Source organism: Gopherus evgoodei, chromosome 17, assembly GCF_007399415.2.
Source record: "Gopherus evgoodei ecotype Sinaloan lineage chromosome 17, rGopEvg1_v1.p, whole genome shotgun sequence".
Lineage (NCBI taxonomy): Eukaryota > Metazoa > Chordata > Testudines > Testudinidae > Gopherus > Gopherus evgoodei.
In genome coordinates, this window is record NC_044338.1 from 5,046,876 (window position 1) to 5,072,076 (window position 25,201).

General features: G+C 44.4%; 1 protein-coding gene across 1 annotated transcript in view; it reads left to right on the forward strand.

The window, feature by feature from the left end:
• Positions 1–25,201, forward strand: part of PPM1E (protein phosphatase, Mg2+/Mn2+ dependent 1E) — a 109,560-nt gene that overhangs the window by 67,831 nt on the left and 16,528 nt on the right. The window contains exon 2 of the mRNA XM_030536632.1: positions 22,676–22,794. Within this exon, the coding sequence (XP_030392492.1) occupies positions 22,676–22,794 (119 nt within the window). The remainder of the gene's footprint in view (positions 1–22,675; positions 22,795–25,201) is intronic.

The following is a 25,201-nucleotide window of genomic DNA, read 5'->3' on the forward strand; positions in this document are numbered from 1 at the left end:
TTTCTGCCCAGTGGAAAAATGTCTAAGAGCTGACGTGTCTTCCAAACAAGACTATCTGAAAGCTCTTATGCATATTACCTACCTTTCTGTTCCTCAGCACTATAAATAATTCAGTTCAGTTAACTTAACTACTACTGGCTTCTTATTTATTAAGAATGACTGAAATAATCATGTTGCTCAATAGAACAGAATACATATAGGAATTAAATATGAAGAGCAGCTAAAACATTTTGATGATTATTTGAGGTAAATAATAAAACCTTACTACCAATATTCATTGCAAGTCTGTAATAGACTCTGGGAGTTAGCATGTGATCACTTGGAATTAATCAAGATCTTATCCCAGTGCAATAGCATATTCGATGAGTTTATACTCCCTCTACTACCTTGTGTGTCATCAGTATTGCAATCAATAGACCACCCTAAATGTCAATCATTTGGGAAGTAAGACTGAGAAAATGCAACTTTAGTTCACCCCATTTTGCAATGTTAAAATTATTTGGATGGACTTGTATGCTTAGTTGTAACATTTTGTGTAGATTGTAGAATTTTCAGTTCCACTACTAACACTGCTATCTTCTATGTAATGCTTAGGAAAGTCAGTACAGTACAGAGAGGCAGTACTTTCTGGTGATTAGAGCAGGACACTGAGTCGCCACTCTTTAAGTTTTATTCCTGGCTTTGTACGAAATCAATATATGACCTTTGATGAACATCAATTAACCTCTGTATCTCAGCAGTACTGATCTGTAAAATGGGGATAATAATTACTTACCTTATGAGAGTGTTATGTGGCTAAAATAATATTTGTAAGGGGCTTTTAGATCTTTCAATATACATAATTAGAAAGATCTATTATCACTACAAAGCTGTAGTATGCCTTTGCTGCTGATGATTCAAACTTTACATTAGTTGTATGTTGCCTTTGAAAGTCCGTTAATTGAAAACTGAATGATTTCAAATAATCTATCAAACAGAATTTGACAAACTGGATCACACTGCTAGTCTACTGTCCTACATCTGGCAGTACTTAAGGGAAAGAACCCCATCCTGTAATTCACCCAGACATTTGAAATATATTTTATGGGGGTAAATAAGGAGAAAATATTGCTTCCTAGTCATATGTAGTAAGTTTATACCATATAGCTGAGATGTCTTTCAGTTGTTTTTTTTAACTTCCTTACCCCATTGGAAAATCCAAGTCTACAGTTTTAAATTAGATTTTTCCCTCTACTTTACAACATTGTAAATATTATAATGCACATAGAATTACTTGGAACAGTTCTGCAACCTTGCTAATGTGTAACCCCACTGAAGTCAATGGACTACTCGCTTGAGTGGGTGCTGCAGACAGGGGCTCTTAACCCTTTTTTAAATCCTTCTACAGTTATTTGTCTCAGTGACCTCCTAGAGCAGTGAATATCATGGTATGAGCTCCACACCCCTGTAAGAAAGCATTTAATTTTATTTGTTTGATGTCAGGATAGTACAATGCAGTTTTCTCTGTGCCTTTAGTAATCAGACAACTTGTGCTTGCTGATTAACCTTGAAATGTAATAAAGACACTCAAATGAATGCTCCTTCTTGGTTAACTTTATTTGAATATCCCGAGTTTTCTATAGAAGATTTCCCCAGATAGAAATATTAAGAAAAAACATAAAGGAAAACAGTTTTGAGCAGATGGAACAAAATGAGTCCATCAATGGAATGAGAGTTATTTCTCCCCCTCTCTCCCACCAAAAAAATTATCAGATAAAGCCTGCCTGTGCTAATAAATTCTGCTGCAACATGAACTCTTCTAGAAAGTATATCATTAGCACAATATGATGAGAAGGGAAATCATCATATTCAGGAATCCCGAGCTGCTGTTTTTAAACTCTACCCTGGACATGTTCTGTGTTCCTTGGTTAGAACGTGTAAATATCACCAGAACAGAAAGATGGTTTTCTCATCAGATTTAGAAGACATTTCAGAGTTCTGTATGGACAAAATCAGTAATTTCTAAAGAAAACCTTATACAGTGTACATAAAATTTGGAGCTAGTGTTGGCTTTTATTCAAATTTAAAATTAAATTAGTTTTTTCAGTAAGGCAACAGAGATTGAAGGATGGATTCCTTTATTTACTAATGGAGCTATTATAAAGATATTGAATCATGCTGGCTTTCATATTGACTGAGAACCAAGCAGAGGGAAATCAATAAGACACTCTTTAACTTCCTGGAGAGCTTTTAAATAGTGCCCAGTCAAGTAGGGGAACTAGCCATCAGAGGATTGTTGTTGTTGGCATTAGTTTTCCGTAGGGAAAGATATCACTTGGGCAAGAGTGCATGAATATACATGGTTTTCATTATGCCTTTGGAATGGTGTGATGCTAATTAAGTAATGATAATTTTATATCTGTAAAGTTGGTAAGAAGGTTTGTTACAGGACACAAAAATCATTTAGACATTTACAAAATTGTGCAGAGAAGGTGCTAGATTCCAAGATGGTAGGTGCCTTATGAAAAATAAAAAATAGTAATTTGTCAGACCTTTTGCCCTGTGGAATCAAAAATAGGAGTGGTTTGGATCCAGGTCCCCTATTAACTGAACTTTCAACGTTTGGAGTTATTGGTGATTCAGGTATGTTGTTCCAGTTTTGACGCTCTCTCTCTTATTAATTACAGGGTAACTGAGCATTTAATTACTTAGCAATTACCCATTCAGGGGTAGTGGATTTACAGGGTAAGCATCACATAACCGCCAATCAAACACGTGGGTATTTCCGCATTCTGATACACGTACTTTGGGAACTGTTAGGTGTACTTCATTAATAAGTTGAATGACTAATTACTGTGTCATAATATGGTATTTGCCTGATAAAACCTATATAATTAGAATATGGTATAGTTTTCTAATTTGTAATAATACTGAAGACTTATTTTACAAAGAGCTAATTACTTAATGCCCCACAAACCATCTTTCCTCCCCCCCCCTCCACTGTCCAATGAGAGAAGGAGGTATGGGCCCAGTTTTACAAATGGGGAGACTGAGCTACAGTGAATTTGACATTCTCTGTAGCCTTTTAGAAATCTCTGTTAGACTATTGGAACTCAAGAGTTTCTAGGTTCCATTCCTATGATCAGACAACTAGACTTCACCTTTCTCTCTATTGCAGAATTACCTTTGTTTTAATATGAGAATTTAAATTTGGATCCAAATAGCTCCAAACTTTGGTAAGTTTGGATTCAGATCTAAACTGTGCAGATAGGGCTTATTTATACAATGAAGGAAACTGTCATATAATTGGAGTTCATACTGGAAATTTAACTTATCGCAGTGGCTCACTCTCAGCTCCTCAAAGGTGCATTTTGGGTTTTGAGGCTTGTGTCCTGCATGCTGGGCCTATTATGTAGCAGTTTATAAGCATGTATTAATGTAAATGGTATGTTTGGGAATCAGCAGAGAAATAATTTCATATCTCTAAAATTATCCTACTCCCAGAATAATTTAGGAGGATAAAGTAGAAAGAGGTTTTCAGAGAAAACATACAGAAAACATTCTGTTGCATAAAACAGCCCTGGAGAAGCTGTTTTATGTAACTTGTTTTCTTTGTGGTTCACATCCGTTTAGCATGAATCATTCATTAATGTCTATAAAGGACTACTAATTGTTAAATTGAGATAAATGGTTTGTGATCACTAAAACAGCTTATTTTCATAATACACAAGAGTGTTTAGCAACCTTCCTCAATGTACTCCATGTTTCCACAACTTTACTAGGGAGCAGAGAAGTTGTTTTTCTGTTTAAATCTGTTTGGATCCATCTGTCTGTACAGCCATCTGCTCTTGTTCTTTCCCATGGGAAGGAGGGACTTCTGTGCAAAGGTACTTGGTCCTGCTAGTGAAAGCAGGGGGCTGGACTTGATGACCTTTCAGGGTCCTTCCAGTTCTATGAGATACAGCTATATCTCCATATATTATTATAACTTGTCTCCGTCTGGATAGTGGTCTCTGATATTTTTTAATACAATCTTAGCCTACCTACTTTGGTGTCCCGTATATGTCAAAAGATATTACTTATGGCATAAGAACAAATGTGAGTAAAGCTCCTGATCCAATAACAGGAAAAAGGATGGGTTTCAGATACTCTCAGGAGAATTTCTACATTTTCAGGGAAGAAGGGAATTTAGGTAGTATTGAACACAAATTGAGAATGCTTATGTGCAGACATCATGATAATTTACCTTGAAACCACACATAGAGCATGGGGGATAGGACCCAAAACTGTCAACTGTGCACACAGGTCTTTGCCACTTGACCTAAAGGTGAGTCTCTCTTAGCTGTACTTAGTAGTAGGCCCGTGGTATACACATACTAGCCAGTATGTTGCTGTTGTCTCTCTTGCTTAACTAAAAGGTCTGTGACTGTGATGGCTCTGAGAACTCACTGGGACTTTTGGAGTTGATACTCCGCTGCCATAATTTTTATTTAGTCTGATCTTCCGTAATGAGAAGTATCAGATGTTCTTGTTTGAATTTACTGGGGTTTATCCCTGACAGCAGCTTGCATTATTTCAACATCACTGAGGCCTCGTCCAAGAACTTCACTTTGGCAACTATCTGAACACCCTGTGATAAGGACCCTAACTCAATCTGACAGAGAAATGGAAGTAACGGTAACAGTCCTCTGGGTCTTGGAGGGAGCTTGTATTTGCCTGCACTGTTTCTGTTAAATGATTTTTTGGATGGTTAGAGATCATTAATGGTTTATTTTCTTTCCTGAATTTACCATACAAAGAACTTCATCAAAAAAACTTGATTGTCTTACTGAGCCATACAGATGATTAGGCTCTATTCCAGGGGTAGGCAACCTATGGCATGCGTGCCAAAGGCAGCATGTGAGCTGATTTTCAGTAGCACTCACTTTGCCTGGGTCCTCGCCACTGGTCCAGGGGGGCTCTGCATTTTAATCTAATTTTAAATTAAGCTTCTTAAACCTTATTTACTTTACATACAACAATAGTTTAGTTATATGTTATAGACTTGTAGAAAGAGACCTTCTAAAAACGTTAAAATGTATTACTGGCACGCGAAACCTTAAATTAGAGTGAATAAATGAAGACTCAGCACACCACTTCTGAAAGGTTGCCGATCCCTGCTCTGTTCCTTTACACTGCTCCACCAGTCTCTGCTGTTAATAAACATCTCAAAATCAGTGAACCTGCCTAGGATCCCATGGAAAGAAATTTCTTTTGGGCCACTGAAGGATGGCCAATGGTGTGGCTTAGCCTTTTGCCCTTTTATAAAGCAGTTCAGAAAACAATACTGTATGTAATCTGCCTCTTGGTATGTGTTTCTTATTTGGAACTTCATACATTTGAAGCAATTCTTCCCTAACCAACCCAACTATGATAAATCATGGTAGCAGGATTGTTTTTCACAGGATCTCAAAATCAACATTCTTTATGTAGCTTCTGTGCTGTGGTTCCTTTGTATCTTTGTTTTAAATCTATATAATTTTGCTTAATTATTACCAAATCACGATTTAATTCCTTCTGTGATGCTTTTCTCCTTGTTCAAGTCTGTAACTCACCTAGTAGCCTTTCTGTAGTATTTTTCTGGGCTGTAAACTTTGGATTGAGCTGAAATTTATGCCCACCATTGTCCACTTAGTTCTTTTTGATTCAGGTTATGTACATTTTTTAGTTATATTTTCTATTTCTCTTGTATTGTTACTTTGGCTTTCTATATTCTATATATGTTACGTATGCAAAATTTTCAGTCAGTGTGGAGTGCAAAAAAATTATATAAACAGCTACATTATCAGTAGAGCTTTCTGGAAATGCAGTTCCCTCAAAAATCTAAACATTTTGTATATTGATTTCACTGAAATTTCATTTGGGGTGGAAAAAAAGGGGGAAAAGTTCAGACAACATTGAAATGTCCCATTTTGATATTTTTGGAACAAAATATTTTTATTTTCCCCTTCAAAACAACTTTTTCTGTTAAATTTTATATTATATAGAATAAAACAGTCCATGAAAATGAAATATTTAAATCAAACCAAAATTACTATTTTTTTTTTTGAATTTTCTTTCGTGGAGAATTCTGAAATTTTTGGGTCTGTTCTGAATCAGAAATCTTCATGAAATGGAATTTCAGATCTCCACAAAGCTCTAATTATCCATAATAAGAAAAGAATACAGGTGTATTTGTATCCTATTTCTGCATGTCACCTAAAGGACTGTGGATTAGTGTTAAGTGCATCAAAGGGAAATATTGCACACTCCAATGAGATAAAATTGTGCATCAGAATTTTGGGAGTATTTATTTATTTATTTATTTAACTAAATTTTTTTTTTAAGATTCTAATATGTATATTTCCTCTCTGGATAGCCTTCCAAAATTTGATACGAAGAGCAAAAATAAAATTTGAGGATTTCAGTTAGTTACCTGAAAAATTAATTCATTTGGTCTCTCAAATATAAAGATCAGAGGAATAGGAAAGACTGCACATAAATATGGAATACAGTGTTGTTGGTAGTAATACTTATTTTACAGTAGCACTCCGAGGCCCAGTTGGGATTGGGACTCCACTGCACTGGGTGTTCTGCCAACACAGGAGAGAGACCATTTCTGTCTTCAATACCTTGGCTTAGCTTAAAGACACAAACAGACAAAGAGCTGGGGACGTGTATATAAGATAGACACAAACAAATATGGTGAAGAATGGGCTTAGTTACATGTGTGGTAGAATTTTATTAATAATCGGAGTTCGAGGAAGGGAGCAGGAAATCGAAGAACCACAGCTTGCCTTCTGTTCAGCCAGGATCTTGGCTGGGTTTTTTAGGCATTGTAGCAGAAATGAGGATAAAGCAGTGGCCATTTGGATTTTATCAGGCAGTTTTCTCATGTATAAGAGTGGCATAGGAGACAGCATGATGTGTAAGGGGGAGGCAGAACTGGTGATGGTACAGACTGGAAATACTGGCAGAGTAACAGTGGGGTCAACGTCACTATCAGCATATAGCTTTTCCTCATTCATACAACCATATTTCCTGCAGTGATCCAGTTTGTCACAAGAGAGCATAATCTGGCAGTTAAAACACAGGACTGCATGATGAGAAATTGTGTTCTATTTCTGGCTTTGCCATATTCTTCTTTCTGTGTGATTTGGCCAATATCACACAAAGACTACATTTGCAAAATGTCCACTAATATTGTGTGTCTCCATTTTTAGGTGCCCAATTTGACATGTCAGATGCTAAATACCCACAACTGTTACTGCAATAATGTTAGGCTTCATCCTCTCTCTGTAACACTTATCTACTTCACAAGGTGTTGTGAGGTTTAATGAGAGTCTGTAAAGCACTTTGCTATCATTAGCTGGAGGGTGTTAATGTAGAAGGGGAAAGTATTATTTCATATTGTTACCTTGAGTATTGCCAGAAATGTGAATAGAACTTGTCACATATTTATATTAATTCTGCTATATTAAACGCTTTCACAACTCTGAGATGCTGTGGCCCAGTCCCAGTTAAGTTTAGAAGCTGAGTCACATGTCGGTAAACCAGTCGTCATATCTGCATAAAATGAAGGCACATAGCCGTGAACGTTTTTTGTCTCAATTGAAGTTCTTTGTGGTTCTTAAACTAGTGAGCAATGAGCACATGCACACACACACAGCACCAAACTTTATCAAAATTTGTCTAGTCTTTTGGCCAGGTTCCGGCCTCAGTAGCTCCCACTGACTTCAGGCATAGTTGTGTGTACCTATAGAGAGAGTTTGTCTGGGTGTGGGCAGCTTTAGTATTTATTAGATGTTGTTTAGGTGTATGTGAATTGACCTGGGATTTGCTCCAAGTCTTAATTTGATAAAAACAGTTTGGCAAAGGCAATATGAGCTTGAAATACTAGGAGCAGCAGGCTTGCTGATACAAAAATGTTAGACATAGTTGTAGCTAGATGTGAGAGACCTCACCAGAGCAATGCACCATTTACTATAAAGTGTTTTATTCCTTTGACATTGAACAAAACAAAACTAAAAGGTTCTTCCCCCCAAGTTAAAACTTAACACAGGAGGTGACATGAAATGTCATCGTAACTACGTAAGCAAAATGTGGTCCTTCCAGGCATGTAAGCATCAGTTATGGGTAGCCCTTTAACATGGCAAGCCTTCCATTCTTCTCTTAATTTTTCATTACTTTTGTATACTAGTTGTTATATAATTAAAACACGGGAGGTACAAACAATGAATACAGTCGCCACTGGGAGAATTCCACTAAGAGTACGGTCTGTTCACCAGGCAGCAAATGCAACAGATCAGGCAAAGGTCTTTATTACAATTTACAATATAGTAACTAAATAAAACCTCAATTATAGCACTTTGCATGTTTTACAATATAAATTATTCTCTCCTCTAAAAGAGGCTATCAAGCTATATAAACATAATGGTCACAGTGCCCTATATTTTCTTCCATTTTATCCTAGTTTGACTTTATTAAATCTTAAACAAAATATATTTTCCAATATAACTTTTTTCTTTTATAAATAAATATTTTTATAGTTTATTTTACAGGTACATATGTCATAGACTATTGCTATATATGAAGATTACATTGAACTGCACGTCATAGAAACAGGTCATCTGTATTAAAATTATTTCCTAGGTACAATTTTATTACCAGACAGTTTGCAAAATCCTTACTTAAAATCAAAGCTGCTGTAATAGTATTCTAGATGACTATTTTACAGAACTGTATTTACTACATAGTTAAAGTGGCTTTGGGAATTGTGTGTTAAGTTGAAATTGTACTTTGTGAAGTTAAAGTCATAGCTATTTCTACTGCATTTGCATTTGACAATTCAGCTTCTTAAATGTTCTAAATAGAGTTTAAGGAAGAAGACCAGACCATAGAACAGAGGAAAATGAGTTATAACAGAATTTCATGCATTTTGAGACCTGAAAGAACTCTTCATAAACTACAATCTGTTTCCCTTAATATTGCTAGAATGTGATAGTATGATCTGAAAGGTTAGGATATACTGTTAACAGATACTACTGTGACATGTCTGCACGTACATTATGGGTATTATAAACTAATCAGAAGTGGTGCAGTGTTTTGTCATGGTTGTATATTTTATCACTCTTTCCTACAACTGCCACTGCAAGGACAGATTCAACTTGAATTTGATTAGACAATTGTCTGTGAAGCCCACAGATAGCAGCTTCCTCATCTAGCTCATTTTCAGCTCTCCCAAACAGATTTATCAAACATCTTTGCTATTTCAACACTGTCAGTTCTAATGACTTTGCACGGCGCTTTGGTTATGCAATCTTTTAAAAGATGCATTTGTTTTGCTTCTGCCTCACTGCGGTAGCTCAAATCTAGCTCAGCATTTCCCTGCATCAGAAAAATATACTCCATTTCTTCAGGATCCCCTGGCTTAAACTAAGCATCAGAGCTTTCACCTGCTGTGAAAAGCCACAAGCTGACACAGGTCAGATCAGATCAGTGTGCTAACAAGAGGAAGCTACTGCTTTGTGAGTAAAGAGAGGAGAATCTACAGTGACATGGAGGCTGGGAATTACATTCTATTGCCATGCTTCCGGTACACCAGTAATCCTTTCAGGTTCTTCAGGCTAGCTTATCAGGATGCTCCTCCTCCTTCCCTTCTCTGAATGCTGTCTGAACCATTGGACCTTGGAGAGAAACAGAAAATCCTTGGCTGGTGCAGTGTGCCTACAGATGGCCTTTAAAACAAATATTGAAAAGTTGACTGCTGCAGCAGAGGGATGTGTAAATAGCAGGGGGTGTTCCCACCGTAAAGAATTCCCTCTGGTCTGTCATTATTGCCATGAGTGACAGAGGAGCTTATTATGACAATGGCTTACATACTTTTCCAGAGAGCTCCCAGTCTCTACAAGAGATACTGACTGGACATTGGAATGTTTCGCAAATATGCTTTTGGGACCTGTATGAGTTTTGTTCCTGTCATGCAAAAATACAGTTCTTCTTCGAGTGATTGCTCACATCCATTCCAGTTAGGTGTGCGCGCCGCGCGTGCACGTTCGTCGGAAACTTTTTTACCCTAGCAACTCCAGTGGGCCGGCAGGTCGCCCCCTAGAGTGGCGCCGCCATGGCGCTCTATATATACCCCTGCCGGCCCGCCCGCTCCTCAGTTCCTTCTTACCGCCGTGTCGGTCGTTGGAACTGTGGAGCGCGGCATAGCTGTCCTCCACGTCCCTAGCTCTCCTAGTTTTCAATCGCTTATCTCTAGTTCTATATAGTTGTTAATTAGTGTTGTTAAGTAAGTAGTTTAGTCAATAGTTGTTAAATAGTTCTTGGCCGGGGGCTTAGCCCTTCCCGGCACCCGGCGCCAGGCTCATGCCTGTCTCGCCGGGCTTCAAGCAGTGTGCGGCCTGCAAGAAGCCCATGCCCACCAGCGATCCCCACGAAGCGTGCCTGAAGTGCCTCGGGGAATCGCACAGGTCTGACAAGTGCCGCATCTGTAAGGCTTTCAAGCCGAGGACAAAAAAGGAGAGAGATCAGAGGCTCCGAACTCTCCTAATGGAGGCGGCACTTGACCCGTCGACTTCGCGGACCGTGGTCTCGGCACCGGCACCGGATCGCTCCGGCACCGAGAAGACTCCTCGGCACCGACCTTCTCCGGCACCGGAATCACAGCCTAGGCCGTCGAAGTCTGCTACTCCGGCCAGGCAGACCCGGCTTGAGCGCCCGGCCTCGACATCGGCCGCGGCACCGCCGGCACCGTCAGCACCGTTGACTCCGGGCCCGGCGGGTCCGTTGAGTCCGGTGCCGCCGAGCTCCCCCATGAGATCTGGGGTTGAGATAGTGGTCCCATCAACACCGGAGACCTTCGCCTCGGCTCGGGACCTTATTGCCCTGACGGAGCCCACTCGGCTGCCACCCCCGGTACCTCCGGTGCGGGTCGTGTCCAGGGGCAAGCCCATGATGTCGGCGCCGCCCAGAGACAGTCCTTCGCCATCTAGGTCCCGACGTCTTGGGCGCTCCAGATCCCGACGCCGCTCGCAGTCCCGGCACCGCTCCCCTCAGCGGCACCGGTCGCACTCGCGGCAACGGTCGACCTCCAGACGGTCGCGGTCAAGCTCCAGTCGGCGTCACCGGCACCGCGACTCCAGGAGCAGGTCCCATCGCTACTCGCCGCACCGGTCGACCTCCCGGCACCGAGCTGGTGGCAGGTCCCGGTCTCGGTCGACCTCCCGGCGCCGAGCCGGTGGTAGGTCCCGGTCGACCTCCCGACACCGAGATGGTGGCAGGTCCCGGTCTCGGTCGACCTCCCGGCGCCGAGCCGGTGGTAGGTCCCGGTCGACCTCCCGGCACCGAGCCGGTGGCAGGTCCCGCTACCGAAGCGACACCCGGTACCGATCAGGATCCCGGCACCGTGACAGATCCAGGTCCCGGTCCCGATCCCGGCACCGATACGACTCCCGGCACCGGTCCCCGGCACCGAGACGATCCTCCGTGCCGACCCGCGCCGGCCCGTACCATCCGGGGTCGGCCCCGCCGTGGCCCTCGAGACAGCCGTCCGTATCTTCGCAGGCGGACAGTGCGTATGCGCTCGGCACCGACCGGCAGGCGGCGCTCTTCGGGGATCCGCCGCTGGAAGACCAAGGCCCACCACAGTGGGGATTCTGGACACCCTGGGCATACCATCAGGCCCAGGGCCCCCAGCAGCTCCCTCCCACACCGGCGAATGCGGAGCGTAGGGCCCCTGAAGCCTCCTTGTCTCGCCCCCCTCCCTCCCCGGAGGCGGAGGAAGGGTCCAAACAGCAGGACTCCGCTGTGGCTCCGGAGGTAGAGGCGAGGGCTGAGGAAGACCCTCAGTTGGACACTATCGTGCCTGGGGTCTCCTCATCCTCCTCCCCGGATGAGGCGGTGGCGGGTACCTCCTCCAACAGTCCCCCCCCGCTGGATCTCAGGGCGCACCAGGACCTCCTCAGGCGGTTGGCCCAAAACCTGAGTCTGCAGGCAGAGGAGGTCTCGGAGATAGAGGACCCGATTGTTACCATCCTCTCTTCGGATGCTCCCACCAGGGTCGCCCTGCCCTTTGTACGGACCATTCAGGCCAATGCCAATACTATCTGGCAGTCCCCGGCCTCCATCCCTCCGACAGCGAAAGGAGTCGAGAGAAAGTACATGGCCCCTTCCAAGGGGTATGAATACTTGCACGTTCACCCGACTCCCGGTTCACTGGTGGTGCAGTCGGTGAACGATAGGGAGCGTCACGGCCAGGAGGCTCCGGCCCCCAAATCCAGAGAGGCCAGGCGGATGGACCTCCTTGGCCGTAAGGTATATTCGGCTGGGGCCCTGCAGCTCAGGGTCTCTAATCAGCAGGCCCTGCTGAGCAGGTACGCTTTTAACTCCTGGGTGGCAGTGGACAAATTTAAAGAGCTGCTGCCACAGGATGCTCGCCAGGAGTTTACGGCCATCCTGGACGAGGGCAAAAAGGTCGCGCGCACGGCCTTACAAGCATCCTTGGACGCTGCGGACTCGGCTGCCCGTACCCTCGCGTCGGGAGTTACGATGCGTCGCATCTCCTGGCTGCAGGTTTCCGGCCTTCCGCCAGAGCTCCAGCACACGATACAGGACCTTCCTTTCGAAGGCCAGGGCCTGTTTTCGGAAAAGACAGACCCCAGACTCAAGAGTCTGAAGGACAACCGGGTCATTGCGCGGTCCCTCGGGATGCACACCCCCGTGACGCAGCGTAGACCCTTTAGGCCACAGCAGCAGCCGTACCGTAGGCCGTTTTCCCAGTTCCGCCAGCGGCAGGACCCTTACAGGCGCCGCGGCAGGAACGGCAGGCGCAGGCAGTCTGGGAACCAAGGGGGGCAGAACCAAGGCTCCTCGAAACCCCCGCCTGGTCCTAAGCCTTCATTTTGAAGGTGCGCCCGAGGGCGCTGTAGCAGTTTCCCCTATGGATCCTTTCCCCCCGTTTTTAAACCGCCTTTCGTTTTTCCTCCCGGCGTGGTCCCAAATAACATCGGACCGCTGGGTCTTAAACCTGGTGCAGACGGGATACCGCCTGCAGTTTGTTTCGTTTCCTCCTTCCCGCCCTCCTTCCTCGTCCCTCTTCAGGGACCCCTCTCACGAGCAATTCCTTCGACAGGAGGTGCAGACGCTCCTCAGCAAGGGAGCCATAGAGGCGGTTCCGGAAAACGAGAAAGGCAAGGGGTTTTATTCCCGCTACTTTCTGATCCCCAAGGCCAAGGGGGGCCTCAGGCCTATCCTCGACCTGCGAGAACTCAACAAATACCTCGTGAAGTTGAAGTTCCGCATGGTATCCCTGGGGACCATTATTCCATCCCTGGATCCGGGAGACTGGTACGCCGCCCTCGACATGCAGGACGCGTATTTTCATATTGCCATTTGGCCGCGCCACAGACGCTTTCTCCGCTTCGTTGTGGGGGCTCTTCATTATCAGTTTGCAGTCCTCCCTTTCGGCCTGTCCACGGCCCCAAGGGTGTTTACAAAATGCATGGCAGTTGTCGTGGCGCATCTTCGACGCAACCGTGTCCACGTGTTCCCTTATCTGGACGACTGGTTGATTCGGGGCACGTCGGAGCAGCAGGTCAGCAGCCATGTCCGCCTGATCACCGCCGTATTTGCAAGTCTGGGCCTCTTGATAAACACAGACAAATCCACTCTGAGGCCCACGCAAAAGGTGGAATTTATCGGGGCGGTCTTGGACGCCACGATGGGCAGGGCCTCGCTGCCTCTGCAACGGTTCCAGACCATGGCGGCGATCGTTCAGCGTTTGCGGTCAGCCCCGTTGACGTCAGTAAGGACATGTCTAACCCTGTTAGGCCACATGGCAGCGTGCACTTTTGTGACCGGCTACGCTCGGCTCCACATGAGGCCTCTCCAGCTGTGGCTTATCAGCCGTTACAGGCCGCAAAGGCAACCTTTAGACATGTTAGTCACAATCCCCCAGAAGGTCTTGGACTCTCTCGGCTGGTGGTTGGACCAGTCCGTGTTATGTGCGGGTCTTCCCTTTCACCCCTCTCAGCCATCGGTATCCCTGACAACGGATGCCTCAGATCTGGGCTGGGGGGCCCACCTGGGGACCCTGCGGACACAGGGCCTGTGGTCCCAGGAGGAGGTGGGGCTCCACATCAACATACGGGAGTTGAGAGCGGTCCGCCTTGCTTGTCAAGCGTTTTGTCATCAACTTCAGGGTCGTTGTGTCGCCGTGTTTACGGACAACACGACGACGATGTACTATATCAACAAGCAGGGCGGCACCAGGTCCTCCTCCCTGTGCCACGAGGCGATACGTCTCTGGGACTTTTGCGTAGCCCGCTCCGTTCACCTCAGGGCTTCCTTCCTCCCTGGAGTACGGAACACTCTGGCAGATCGACTGAGCAGATCCTTCCTGTCGCACGAGTGGTCCCTTCGCCCGGATGTCGCTCTCTCCATTTTCCGGAGGTGGGGTTATCCCCGGGTGGACCTCTTTGCGTCCAGGGGGAACAGGAAGTGCCCAGCATTCTGCTCCTTTCAGGGCAGGGAACCGGGGTCGATAGGGGACGCCTTCCTCATCCGGTGGTCGACCCACCTGTACTATGCATTTCCCCCGTTCCCTCTAGTCCACAAGGTCCTCCTGAAGGTGCGCAGGGACAAGGCGCTCGTGATCATGGTAGCCCCGGCGTGGCCCAGGCAGCACTGGTACACCATGCTGCTGGACTTGGCCATAGCCGACCCAGTTCCCCTGCCCCTTCATCCGGACCTGATTACCCAGGACCACGGGACCCTTTGTCACCCAGACCTGCAGTCGCTGCACCTAGCGGCGTGGCTCCTGCGTGGCTGACTGGCCCAGAGCTGCGATGCTCCACGCCTGTGAGAGAGGTGCTCTTGAGCAGCAGGAAACCGTCCACAAGAGCCACGTATTCAGCGAAATGGAAGCGCTTCTCCTGTTGGTGCGTAGAGAGAAATCTCCGCCCTATGGAAGTTTCGGTTTCCGAAATATTAGACTACGTTTTGTCCCTCAAGGGGCAAGGTCTGGCCTTATCGTCGTTGCGAGTCCACCTAGCTGCTATCTCCACCTTTCACCCGGGTGCGGACGGTCGCTCCGTTTTTTCCCACCCGACGGTGTCGAGATTCCTTAAAGGGCTGGAACGTTTATTCCCTAACGTCCGTCCCCCTGCTCCCACCTGGGATCTTAACCTGGTGTTGTCCCGACTCATGGGGCCCCCCTTTGAGCCGTTAGCTACTTGCTCCCTGCTCTACCTCTCTTGGAAAACTGCCTTTCTAGTGGCTGTCACCTCAGCTAGACGGGTGTCGGAGCTCCGAGCTCTTGTGGTAGACCCCCCATATACGGTCTTCCACAAGGACAAGGTGCAGCTGAGACCACACCCTGCTTTTCTGCCCAAGGTGGTCTCAGCCTTCCATGTCAACCAAGAGATTTTCCTTCCGGTTTTTTTCCCAAAACCTCACTCCTCAGGCAGGGAGCAGCAGCTCCACTCGCTGGATGTCCGTAGGGCTCTCGCGTTCTACATAGACAGGACTAAGCCCTTCCGAAAATCCCCCCAGCTTTTCGTGGCGGTAGCAGATCGTATGAAAGGTCTTCCTATCTCCTCCCAGAGGATATCCTCTTGGGTTACGTCCTGTATCAGGACTTGTTATGACTTGGCCCATGTCCCTGCGGGCCGTGTGACTGCGCATTCTACCAGGGCGCAGGCGTCATCGCTGGCTTTCCTAGCCCGTGTGCCCATCCAGGAAATCTGTCGGGCAGCGACCTGGTCATCGGTCCACACTTTTGCTTCCCACTACGCCCTGGTCCAGCAGTCGAGGGAGGATGCGGCCTTCGGAACTGCGGTGCTCCGGGCCGCGACTTCTCACTCCGACCCCACCGCCTAGGTATGGCTTGGGAGTCACCTAACTGGAATGGATGTGAGCAATCACTCGAAGAAGAAAAGACGGTTACTCACCTTTGTAACTGTTGTTCTTCGAGATGTGTTGCTCACATCCATTCCACACCCGCCCTCCTTCCCCACTGTCGGAGTAGCCGGCAAGAAGGAACTGAGGAGCGGGCGGGCCGGCAGGGGTATATATAGAGCGCCATGGCGGCGCCACTCTAGGGGGCGACCTGCCGGCCCACTGGAGTTGCTAGGGTAAAAAAGTTTCCGACGAACGTGCACGCGCGGCGCGCACACCTAACTGGAATGGATGTGAGCAACACATCTCGAAGAACAACAGTTACAAAGGTGAGTAACCGTCTTTTCCTGCAAATATCTTGCAACAGGCTACACTAATGCTAGAATTTTCACCAAATTGCATCCATGGTGTTACATTATCTGTTGGTAAGGGTGCAGGTAGCTTGTCATTCCTATAAAACTTTTCACAAATACAATCATTTCTATAAAATTTTTCACAGATACAATAAATCATTACAGTCCTCACAGGAGTGCTCGTATTTAGTCTATTTCAGCTCCTATTCTTAGTCTTAGATTCCTGTATTTACTTTGCTTGGCCGGTAGTTTTTATGGGTTCTTTCTGTACCATAGCAGACAGAGACATTTTCAGATAAGTCATGGGAGAACTAAAGCAAAGATCATATTTTCTAATATTTCTATTAGCTCTACAGCGTGTGGTGTGACTCACTGAATGTTGTGATCTCTGAAGGCCACAAGAGTACCTTACCTCATTTTTTGCCTTATTTGCATCAATAATGCCAAAGTCAAATGTTGATAGTACAAGGACCCTCCTGAGACTGGTGTCACTTAATTTACATATTTTGACTGGTGGTGAGGAAGGAGGAGGCGAGGACCCCCTTTGCTTGTAATGTTGTTGTTCTTTCCTAGCCTTTTAATCAGCAATGCCATATCTGATGCTGTAGATGCCACTTCCAGCTGAACTCAGCATTGCTGGGCTTGAAGCAGGATCGGCGCTACCATTTAGGCAGCCTAGGCAATCGCCTAGGGCACCAGAATAATTGGTGGGCGCCGTTTTGCCGGAGGGGGCGGCAGGCAGCTCTGGTGGAGCTGCTGCAGTGGTGCCTGCGGAGGGTCTGCTGGTCTGCGGCTCCAGTGGAGCTGCCGCAGTCGTGCCTGCGGACGGTCGGCTGCTCGCGCGGCTCCAGTGGACCTCCCGCAGGCACCACTGCAGCAGCTCCATCGGAGCCGCGGAAATTGCCGTCCGCCAAGGGCGCTCAAACCCCTAGCGCCGGTCCTGGCTTGAAGTAAGAACTTGATCTTTTCTTAGTCTCATATTTTTTTTCTTTGAGAAGCTTGAGACTTCAAATATGATGGAAGGATGCAATTGGTTATGCCCACATGTTGGCTGTGCACATCAGAAAGACAAAATGTGCCTTGTGTGGCTTGCCACTTAAGTTTTCTGGCATGATGTTCAAGAGCAGGGAAGATAGAACAAAAAAGAAAACATGAAAGGTCCATAAATCTTGGCTAGATCGAAAATCTCTTCCATTAGAATAACAATACTTTGCCCTTCAATAGTGTCTTTATCTAGAAATCTCAAATTGCTTTACAAACATTTAATTAATCCCCCCACAATGCCCAAGAGATATATTAAGTATTATCCTCCTCCTTTATGGATGAGGAAATTGAAGGAGTGAGAGGTGACTTGTCCAAGGTCACATGCTGAGTTATTCTCATGGCTAGGAATGAATAAACACAGGAATCCTAATGCCCAGCCTTTGCTACGCTGCTGGATCATATTCTCCCTGTTTCAATTTATTTGCCATAATTTGGAGATTGATAAAATTAGGCAAAATGTTTTATTTTCAACCAGCCAGTGGATGAGATGGAGGGAATCCTTTGGCACAGATGTGCAGTGCAAAGCACCTGCATTGCACCCAAGAATCTAATGCAGGGGTCCTCAAACTGGGGGTCAGAACTCCTCAGGGTGTCACGAGGTTATTACATGGGCGGTCTTGAGCTGTCAGCCTCTACCCCAAACCCCGCTTCGCCTCCAGCATTTATAGTGATGTTAAATTAAAAACACTTGTTTATATATTTGGGGGGGGGCGCACTCAGAGGCTTGCTATGTGAAAGGGGACACCAGTACAAAAGTTTGAGAACTACTGATCTAATGCATCATTTCTATTCCTATTCTATGTACAGGGAGAGGTGAGGATAGACTAGGAATATCTAGTGGGACGGAATGTTACAATTCAAGTACTAGTCTTTGTGGATGATAATTTTCCTGAGTTAAGTGGTACTGCAAGCTCTCTATTGAATATTCATTCTTTGTGATAAAAGCAAAAGTACTGAACTTGATTCTGATCTCAGTTACACTGGGATAAATCCAGAGTAACACCACTGAAGTAAATGGTGATATTCAGGACTTACTGCAGTGTAACTGAATTCAAAATCTATTCCAAAGAGGCATCCCCACCTCCTGTTTAGTCTGTTATTCTCGACATTGTAGGGGAGAAGCAATTCACCTAAGGTCCATTGCCAGAAGCAGCAGAAATGAAATTTCTGTTGTACTAATCAAGAACGCACGCACCTGCAACTGGACACTTCACTGCTTGCAGTACATAGTCCTAGAAAGGCTCCATAAAAAGCTTTGTGATGTACGAATGTCAAAGTCAATTAATTCTGTGGCAGTCTGTTACTGGTAGAACAGAGAATAACCAGCTGTACAAAGGAAAGCTGTTCTCAGATTGGTTTTCTCCATCTTGTCCATCAGAATTGATAAACAAGCCAGTCTACGCTCTGTGATGCCTTTTATACAGTACAGTATTCAATCTGCCTTTCCCATTTTTAGGTGAGGATTTTATATTAGATTTAGAACACAGATAAAATAACTGAGGGGAAATGTTTGGAAATTCATCGCTCCAGTGCTATTGGCAAGAAGCAGAGGTGTGTGGTAAGCAAGTATCATTATAGCATGTGGGCTGAGTTAAGCCTACTTCAGACTGTTTCTCTCAAACTTAATTGATGGAGGCTGCCCACATTCATGCTTGCTTATTACCTTAGCAGAGTTATCCCAAGATTGTTGAAATGCAACTGTGGGTGTTGTACAGACACCCAGGCTGCCAAAGAATCAGGAAGGATGTACTTAAAAACCTCTAATTTGTCTAATAACACATTTAGTGGCTTTTGTGTAGGTTTGGCATTGTAATGGAAATGTATGCCTTGTTTAGATAAAGAGCTCCAGTTCCAGACTGCAGGCATCACATTTGTATTGTGTGAGGACATGTAGCTAGCTACTGGCAAGCCAGCTGGGAAAGGCTCTGACCAGCCACTTACCTGTATGCATTCTAATACACCTCACTTCTTATAACATGCCATTACAGGGTAAAATAATAAAACCAATTATTTATGTGTGAATGCTAATGACAGGGTGTTTATTTTCCCCTTACATGGGGTCCCCATTGAAACAAGAATCCTACTGTATTTTTGCCCTAGCTTTTTATGTCCTTGAGGATCTTTATTGTAGCTGCCATCTTCTCAGCAGGACTCTCCATTTGATGTCCATCAGTGCTGCTCTTTAACTGTCCTGAGGGATTGTTTGTGAGTGATGGGAACCATAGCTCTCCCACATTGGTATTGCAAGGAGGAAGAGATTAGGGTTGGGAAACAAACTCATATTCCATTCCTCTGTAAAGCGAGCTCTGTTTCAGAGATTTGTTGTGTTCAGAAACACATGTACAGCATAAGCTTTCTTGTTTTTGCTGAGGTTTGTGTAGGTTCTGACTAGGCAAAATTATGTTCGTACGTTTCTGCTTCAAACTATCTTCAGACAGAGATCCTAACGTTTGTTGCTGGCTCTGATTACATAATTGTTTGTAATTCTTTTAGCTCACAAGTCATCGTATTCTTGTTTCTCTTGTAACATGAACACTGCATAAAATATGACTAGTAACCTACAATGCTTTTTGGATGTTGTGCCAATGGAGTACAGGAGTCTGGTAGAGGGCAAATATACTGGTCACTGGCTGAGTAGTTTTCTGTTCCCTGAGTGACCAGAGCAGGGGCTGCACTAGAGTAATCAGGAACCTGCTAGAACCAATTAAGGCAGACAGGCTGATTAGAACACCTGCAGCCAATCAAGGCAGGCTAATCAGGGCACCTGGGTTTAAAAAGGAGCTCTCTCCAGTCAGGGAGGGAGGAGCCAGAGGAGAGGAAGTGCGTGTGAGGAGCTGGGAGCAAGAGGCACAAGGAGCTGAGAGTGAGAGAGTGTGCTGCTGGAGGACTAAGGAGTGCAAGCGTTATCAGACACCAGGGGGAAGGTCCTGTGGTGAGGATAAAGAAGGTGTTTGGAGGAGGCCATGGGGAAGTAGCCCAGGGATTTGTAGCTGTTATGCAGCTGTTACAAGAGGCACTATAGACAGCTGCAAATCCATAGGGCCCTGGGCTGGAACCCGGAGTAGAGGGCGGTCCCGGGTTCCCCCCAAACCTCCCAACTCCTGATCAGACACAGGAGGATCCAGACTGTGGGGAAGATCACTGAGGTGAGCAAATCTGCCAATAAGCGCAGGACCCATCAAGGTAGAGGAGGCACTTTGTCACACTGTGTAGGAGTTAATAGTAGAAGTGACAAAAAACATACCTCGTGATCTAAAGACAAACAAAGCTATCTGGAGAATCAATTTCTATGAGCACTAGAAATAAAGGAAGTTACAGAGCTTTTCCTTCTTGCTGATTCCCGTACATTTCCAAAAGGTATTGCTGTATATAAATGGGATCTGAGTTCTTGTCTTGTGCTGGGAAGATCCAGCCCTAAGATAGTTAATGTTCTCATGTAGTCATGCTTCATTAGCGTACACATTGCTGAGGTTTGGAGTAGCTGTATGGGTAGAATGCTCAACTGCTAATTCAAGGAATGACTTACTCATGTTGTAACATCAGAATTAGTGTGGCTTTCTGAGTAACTTGGAGACAGAAGGTGCCTCAATGAATCTTTTGGGAAAAGCTGGTATTTATTTCTAATGCTATGTTTAAGTAACTTTATGTAAACATTAAATACTATTTATTAAAATAGATGGAAGATTTAGCTTTGTGCAAATCTCATATCTTATTCTAAATCTACCATTTGTAATGGTGTTCATTGTCAAATACGATATCGGAAAGCACTGTGCTAAAGTGAATTTTCAAAGAGACTCTGCAAAATGGGTTTGACTGAAGTCTTTTGTGGAATTCAGTCCACATTAACTAAGCTACCATTGGGTCAGTTTAGAACAGCATTGGTTTTCTTTGGTTGGCAGCAGTCTAAATGTGAGTACATCGGAGTACTGCCTCGGATCTCAAGAGACATGTCTATCAAAATCCATATTTGGTGCATAGGATAGAAACAAGGTATGGCCATCTAATCCCTGAGTCCATCTAGTCCAATATCTTGTCTCTGACAGTGGCCAGTATCAGATACTTCAGAGGAAGGTGTAAGAAACTCTGTAGTAGACAATGATGGGATAGTTTGCCATAGGACAAGTTTCTCTCAACCCCTTCTCAGTTAGAGGTTAGCTTTCTAATTCTCTGTGGTTTTATTTAGGTAGTTTCAGGCAATGTGCAGTTATGCTTTTGAAAATAATACATTTGCAAATCTGAATTTTATTATAGTTGAAACGAGGAGATTATGCTCAAAATTAAAACTACGAAGAACGCCTCATGCTTGGATTTCTCAGGTCTGCGTGGTGACATTTCTGGATTGACATTGCTCATCTGTCTAATTACTAGTCAGATAATTCCCTCAGTCCTTGGATTGAACATACAGAAAATGTTTTATGGTGAAAAGAAAAACATCTTCATAGACAGAGGTTAAGGCTCTGTCCATACAGGACAAGGACATGGATTAAGAAATTGTACTTAAAGATATGATGCCAGCTAAAATGGTTTCTAACATAGTTCAAAGAACAGGAGTACTTGTGGCACCTTAGAGACTAACAAATTTGTTTGAGCATAAGCTTTTGTGGGCCACAGCTCACTTCATCAGATGTAGCCCACGAAAACTTATACTCAAATAAATTTGTTAGTCTCTAAGGTGCCACAAGTACTCCTGTTCTTTTTGCGGACACAGACTAACACGGCTGCTACTCTGAAACGTAACATAGTTCAGCCAGTCATTCTGGATGAGACAAACTGTGGTAGAATCAGATTCAGGAGCTGTATTTTATCCTAGCCTATGTAGTGAGGAATCTACACTGCAACTCATTTTTAAACAAGTGAGACCTGGTCCCTGCTGGTTACTGGAAGATGTGTTAAAAACTGATTTAGCTAGCTGTGCAAATGTTACTTCTACTATTTAACAGGAGCAACTGGAGGTCTCTGTTTGCAAAGTTTCCAAACTCTCTGCCCTTTGAGAATCTGAATCAAGAGCAGAGACTGAGAAACTGGACAGGATGGGTTTCAGCTCAGGTTTGTAAATGCAAATAGAGTAAATGTAGTGTGATTCATAAGCTCTCGTGTGTGCTCAAAGCCCCAGTTTTGAAGAGTAAATTAAAGGTGCAAAATGAGGCATAAAGGCTTTTAAGAATAGCCCTTGGAGGTGAAATTTAAGCCTACTAAAATCCACAGAAGGGTCCTCAGGCTGCAGAAGAGCAGTGCTACCTATCAAAAAAGAATCTGCTGCACTCTCACAAAAATATTGGACAACCTTCAAATGTAGGTGTTACTTTACAAATGTAAGTGTTGTTCTGCATTATGCTGCTTGCCTGTTTGAAAAATATCTTTCCTGTGTTTTTCTTTTTCAGTAATTGCCCTTCATTTTTGGCTGCTGCTTTAGCCAGAGCAACATCAGATGAAGTCCTCCAGAGTGATCTTTCAGTGCACTACTTACCAAAGCATGTGGATAGTACAGAAGGCATCATAAGTAAGTGCCTATATGCATTATACCATACTTCACTTTGATACAATCTTTTATGCAAACTGTGTCCCAGCAAACTTTGCAGAGTAAAGCAGTACAATTTCACTTTCAGAGATAATTCATAGATTTAAGTCCAGAAGGCAGAGACGACCCATACCTGCCACTAGTTGCGGGGCAGAGCGAAAGCAGTGGCTTCAGCAGAAGTTACTGAGCATGCTCAATACAAGCCAAGCAGCAATTCTGGGGGATGGGTGACATATGTCCTCAGTCAGAAGGAAACTTTGTGATCCCCTGCATAAAGAGAACATAGGACTTTCCTGAATTAATTCCTACTTCAAGTCAATAGCTGTGTTCACTAGAGCATATCTTATCTCACCAGAGAAACAACCAGTCTTGATGTAAAAATTTCCAGTAATGGAGAATCCACCACAGTCCCTTTCTAAGTTGTTCCATTGGTTAATTATTCTCACTGTTAAAAATTTGTACCTTATCTCCAGTCTGAATTTGTCTTGCTACCACCACTGGATCATCTTAGACCTTTGTCTGCTATATTGAGGAACTCTCTGTTATAAAAAGTCTGTTCCCCATGTAGGTACAGTATTTGTAGACTCTGATCAAGCTAGCCCTCAGTCTTCTTTTTGATAATGAAATAAATTGAGCTCCTTGAGTCCCTCACTATAAGGCACGTTTTCCAATCCTTTAATCGGTCTTGTGCAGGGGTTCTCAAACTGGGGCAGGACCCCTCGAGGGTTGCAAGGTTATTACACGGGAGGGCGCAAGCTGTCAGCCAAAACCCTACTTTGCCGCCAGCATTTATAATGGTGTTAAATATATAAACAAGTGTTTTAATTTATAAGGGGGGTTGCACTCAGAGGCTTGCTATGTGAAAGAGGTCACCAGTACAATAGTTTGAGAACCACTGGTCTTGTGGCTCTTCTCTGAGTCCAATTTTTCAACATCCTTCTGGAAGTGTGGACACCACAACTAGATACAATATTCCAGGAGCAGTCACACCAGTGCTGAATGCAGAGGTAATAAAACTTCTCTGCTCCTACTCAATACTTCCGTAGGGTGGTAGAAAAAATTTAGGGGCATAAAAGGAGAAAAGATGTGTTTTTAAGTGAGATTTTAAGAGATGGAGTCCCAGAGACGGAGGAAAGTTATCCCTGACACAAGGAGTTGTAGAAGAGAAGGTTCTTGCACCACCAGAGGTGAGATGATGGGAAGGAACAAAGAAGTCCAGTTCTGTACAAACAGATGTATGGAGGGCAGTAGAGGGGAAGAGGTATATATTTAGCATCAGGATGTTCCTTTATCTGTTTTCATGTTACCATAGTGACAGTTGTAAAAGCAAAATGTGAGCAAGGGGTATTAAAAAGTGAATTGCAAAGCTTTAAAATAAACACTTTAAGATTGCAAATGAGTATCAGGATCTAATTACAGACTTTACAATTACAGATACATTTTCAGCAACCTATCTGAAAAATCTACTGCCATCAGAAACCGCTCCTCTCTGTATGCTTCTAGATGGGGGAAAAAGATGAACTCAGGCATTTGGCTGTTTTTCAGATACCTTGTTTTATAATATGGCTGAACTGTTAAGTCTTCACATATGCAAACAGACGCTACACATACTTAGATGCATAATAGACACTGTATTATCTATATTGTGATACCCCAGAAAATTTCACAGGCTGCACTGGAGTGGCTACCACTGTATTTGCTTGAGGTGAAATTAATTTGGATGCAGACTATCTCACACAACATCTATGTTACTACTTACTTTCTGCAGTGAGAGGCTCTTGTCAGAAGAAGAAATTAGACTGAGTGGCCATGCAAGTGAGGGGTGTCTATACGCTCCTGTGTGCTTCAAAAAGGGTCTTCAAACCAGCCCCAAGTGGCCCAGGTTTGGATTCAGTGGCCCTGAATTTCTTGCCTGTGCACATATTGGCAGGGTGAAATCCATCTGCCTTAAGCCAGCTTTGTGTGGGAAGGAATGAATTTCACTCTGAATTTCAGCTGGTAATTATTTTTACAAAAGATTTGCAGTTTCTTGGGTTTCAGTGACTGTCATACAAAAAATGCTTGATGTTAAAAACCGAGGAATTTTCTTTTTCTCTGTTTGTACTTATTGTATAGCAAGACTTTCCCATCAGTCTGCTCAAGGCCACAAATTCTGACTCACTCAGGATTCTGCTGACTACATTCCCTTGGAGAGCCTGCTGGGATGCTAATTAAGATGGATAATATTCCATAAAATGAGTTGACAGGAGTCCTTCATTCGGTTTGGAACACATATACTCAGCAACCCTTATTATCCCTCCCTCCCTCTTACTTCTGATAAAAAGATATAGTGTTATGGGAAAATTAAAAGCTTTAGAATTCTGGCCCTCTGAAGAGAAAGTTTCTAGTC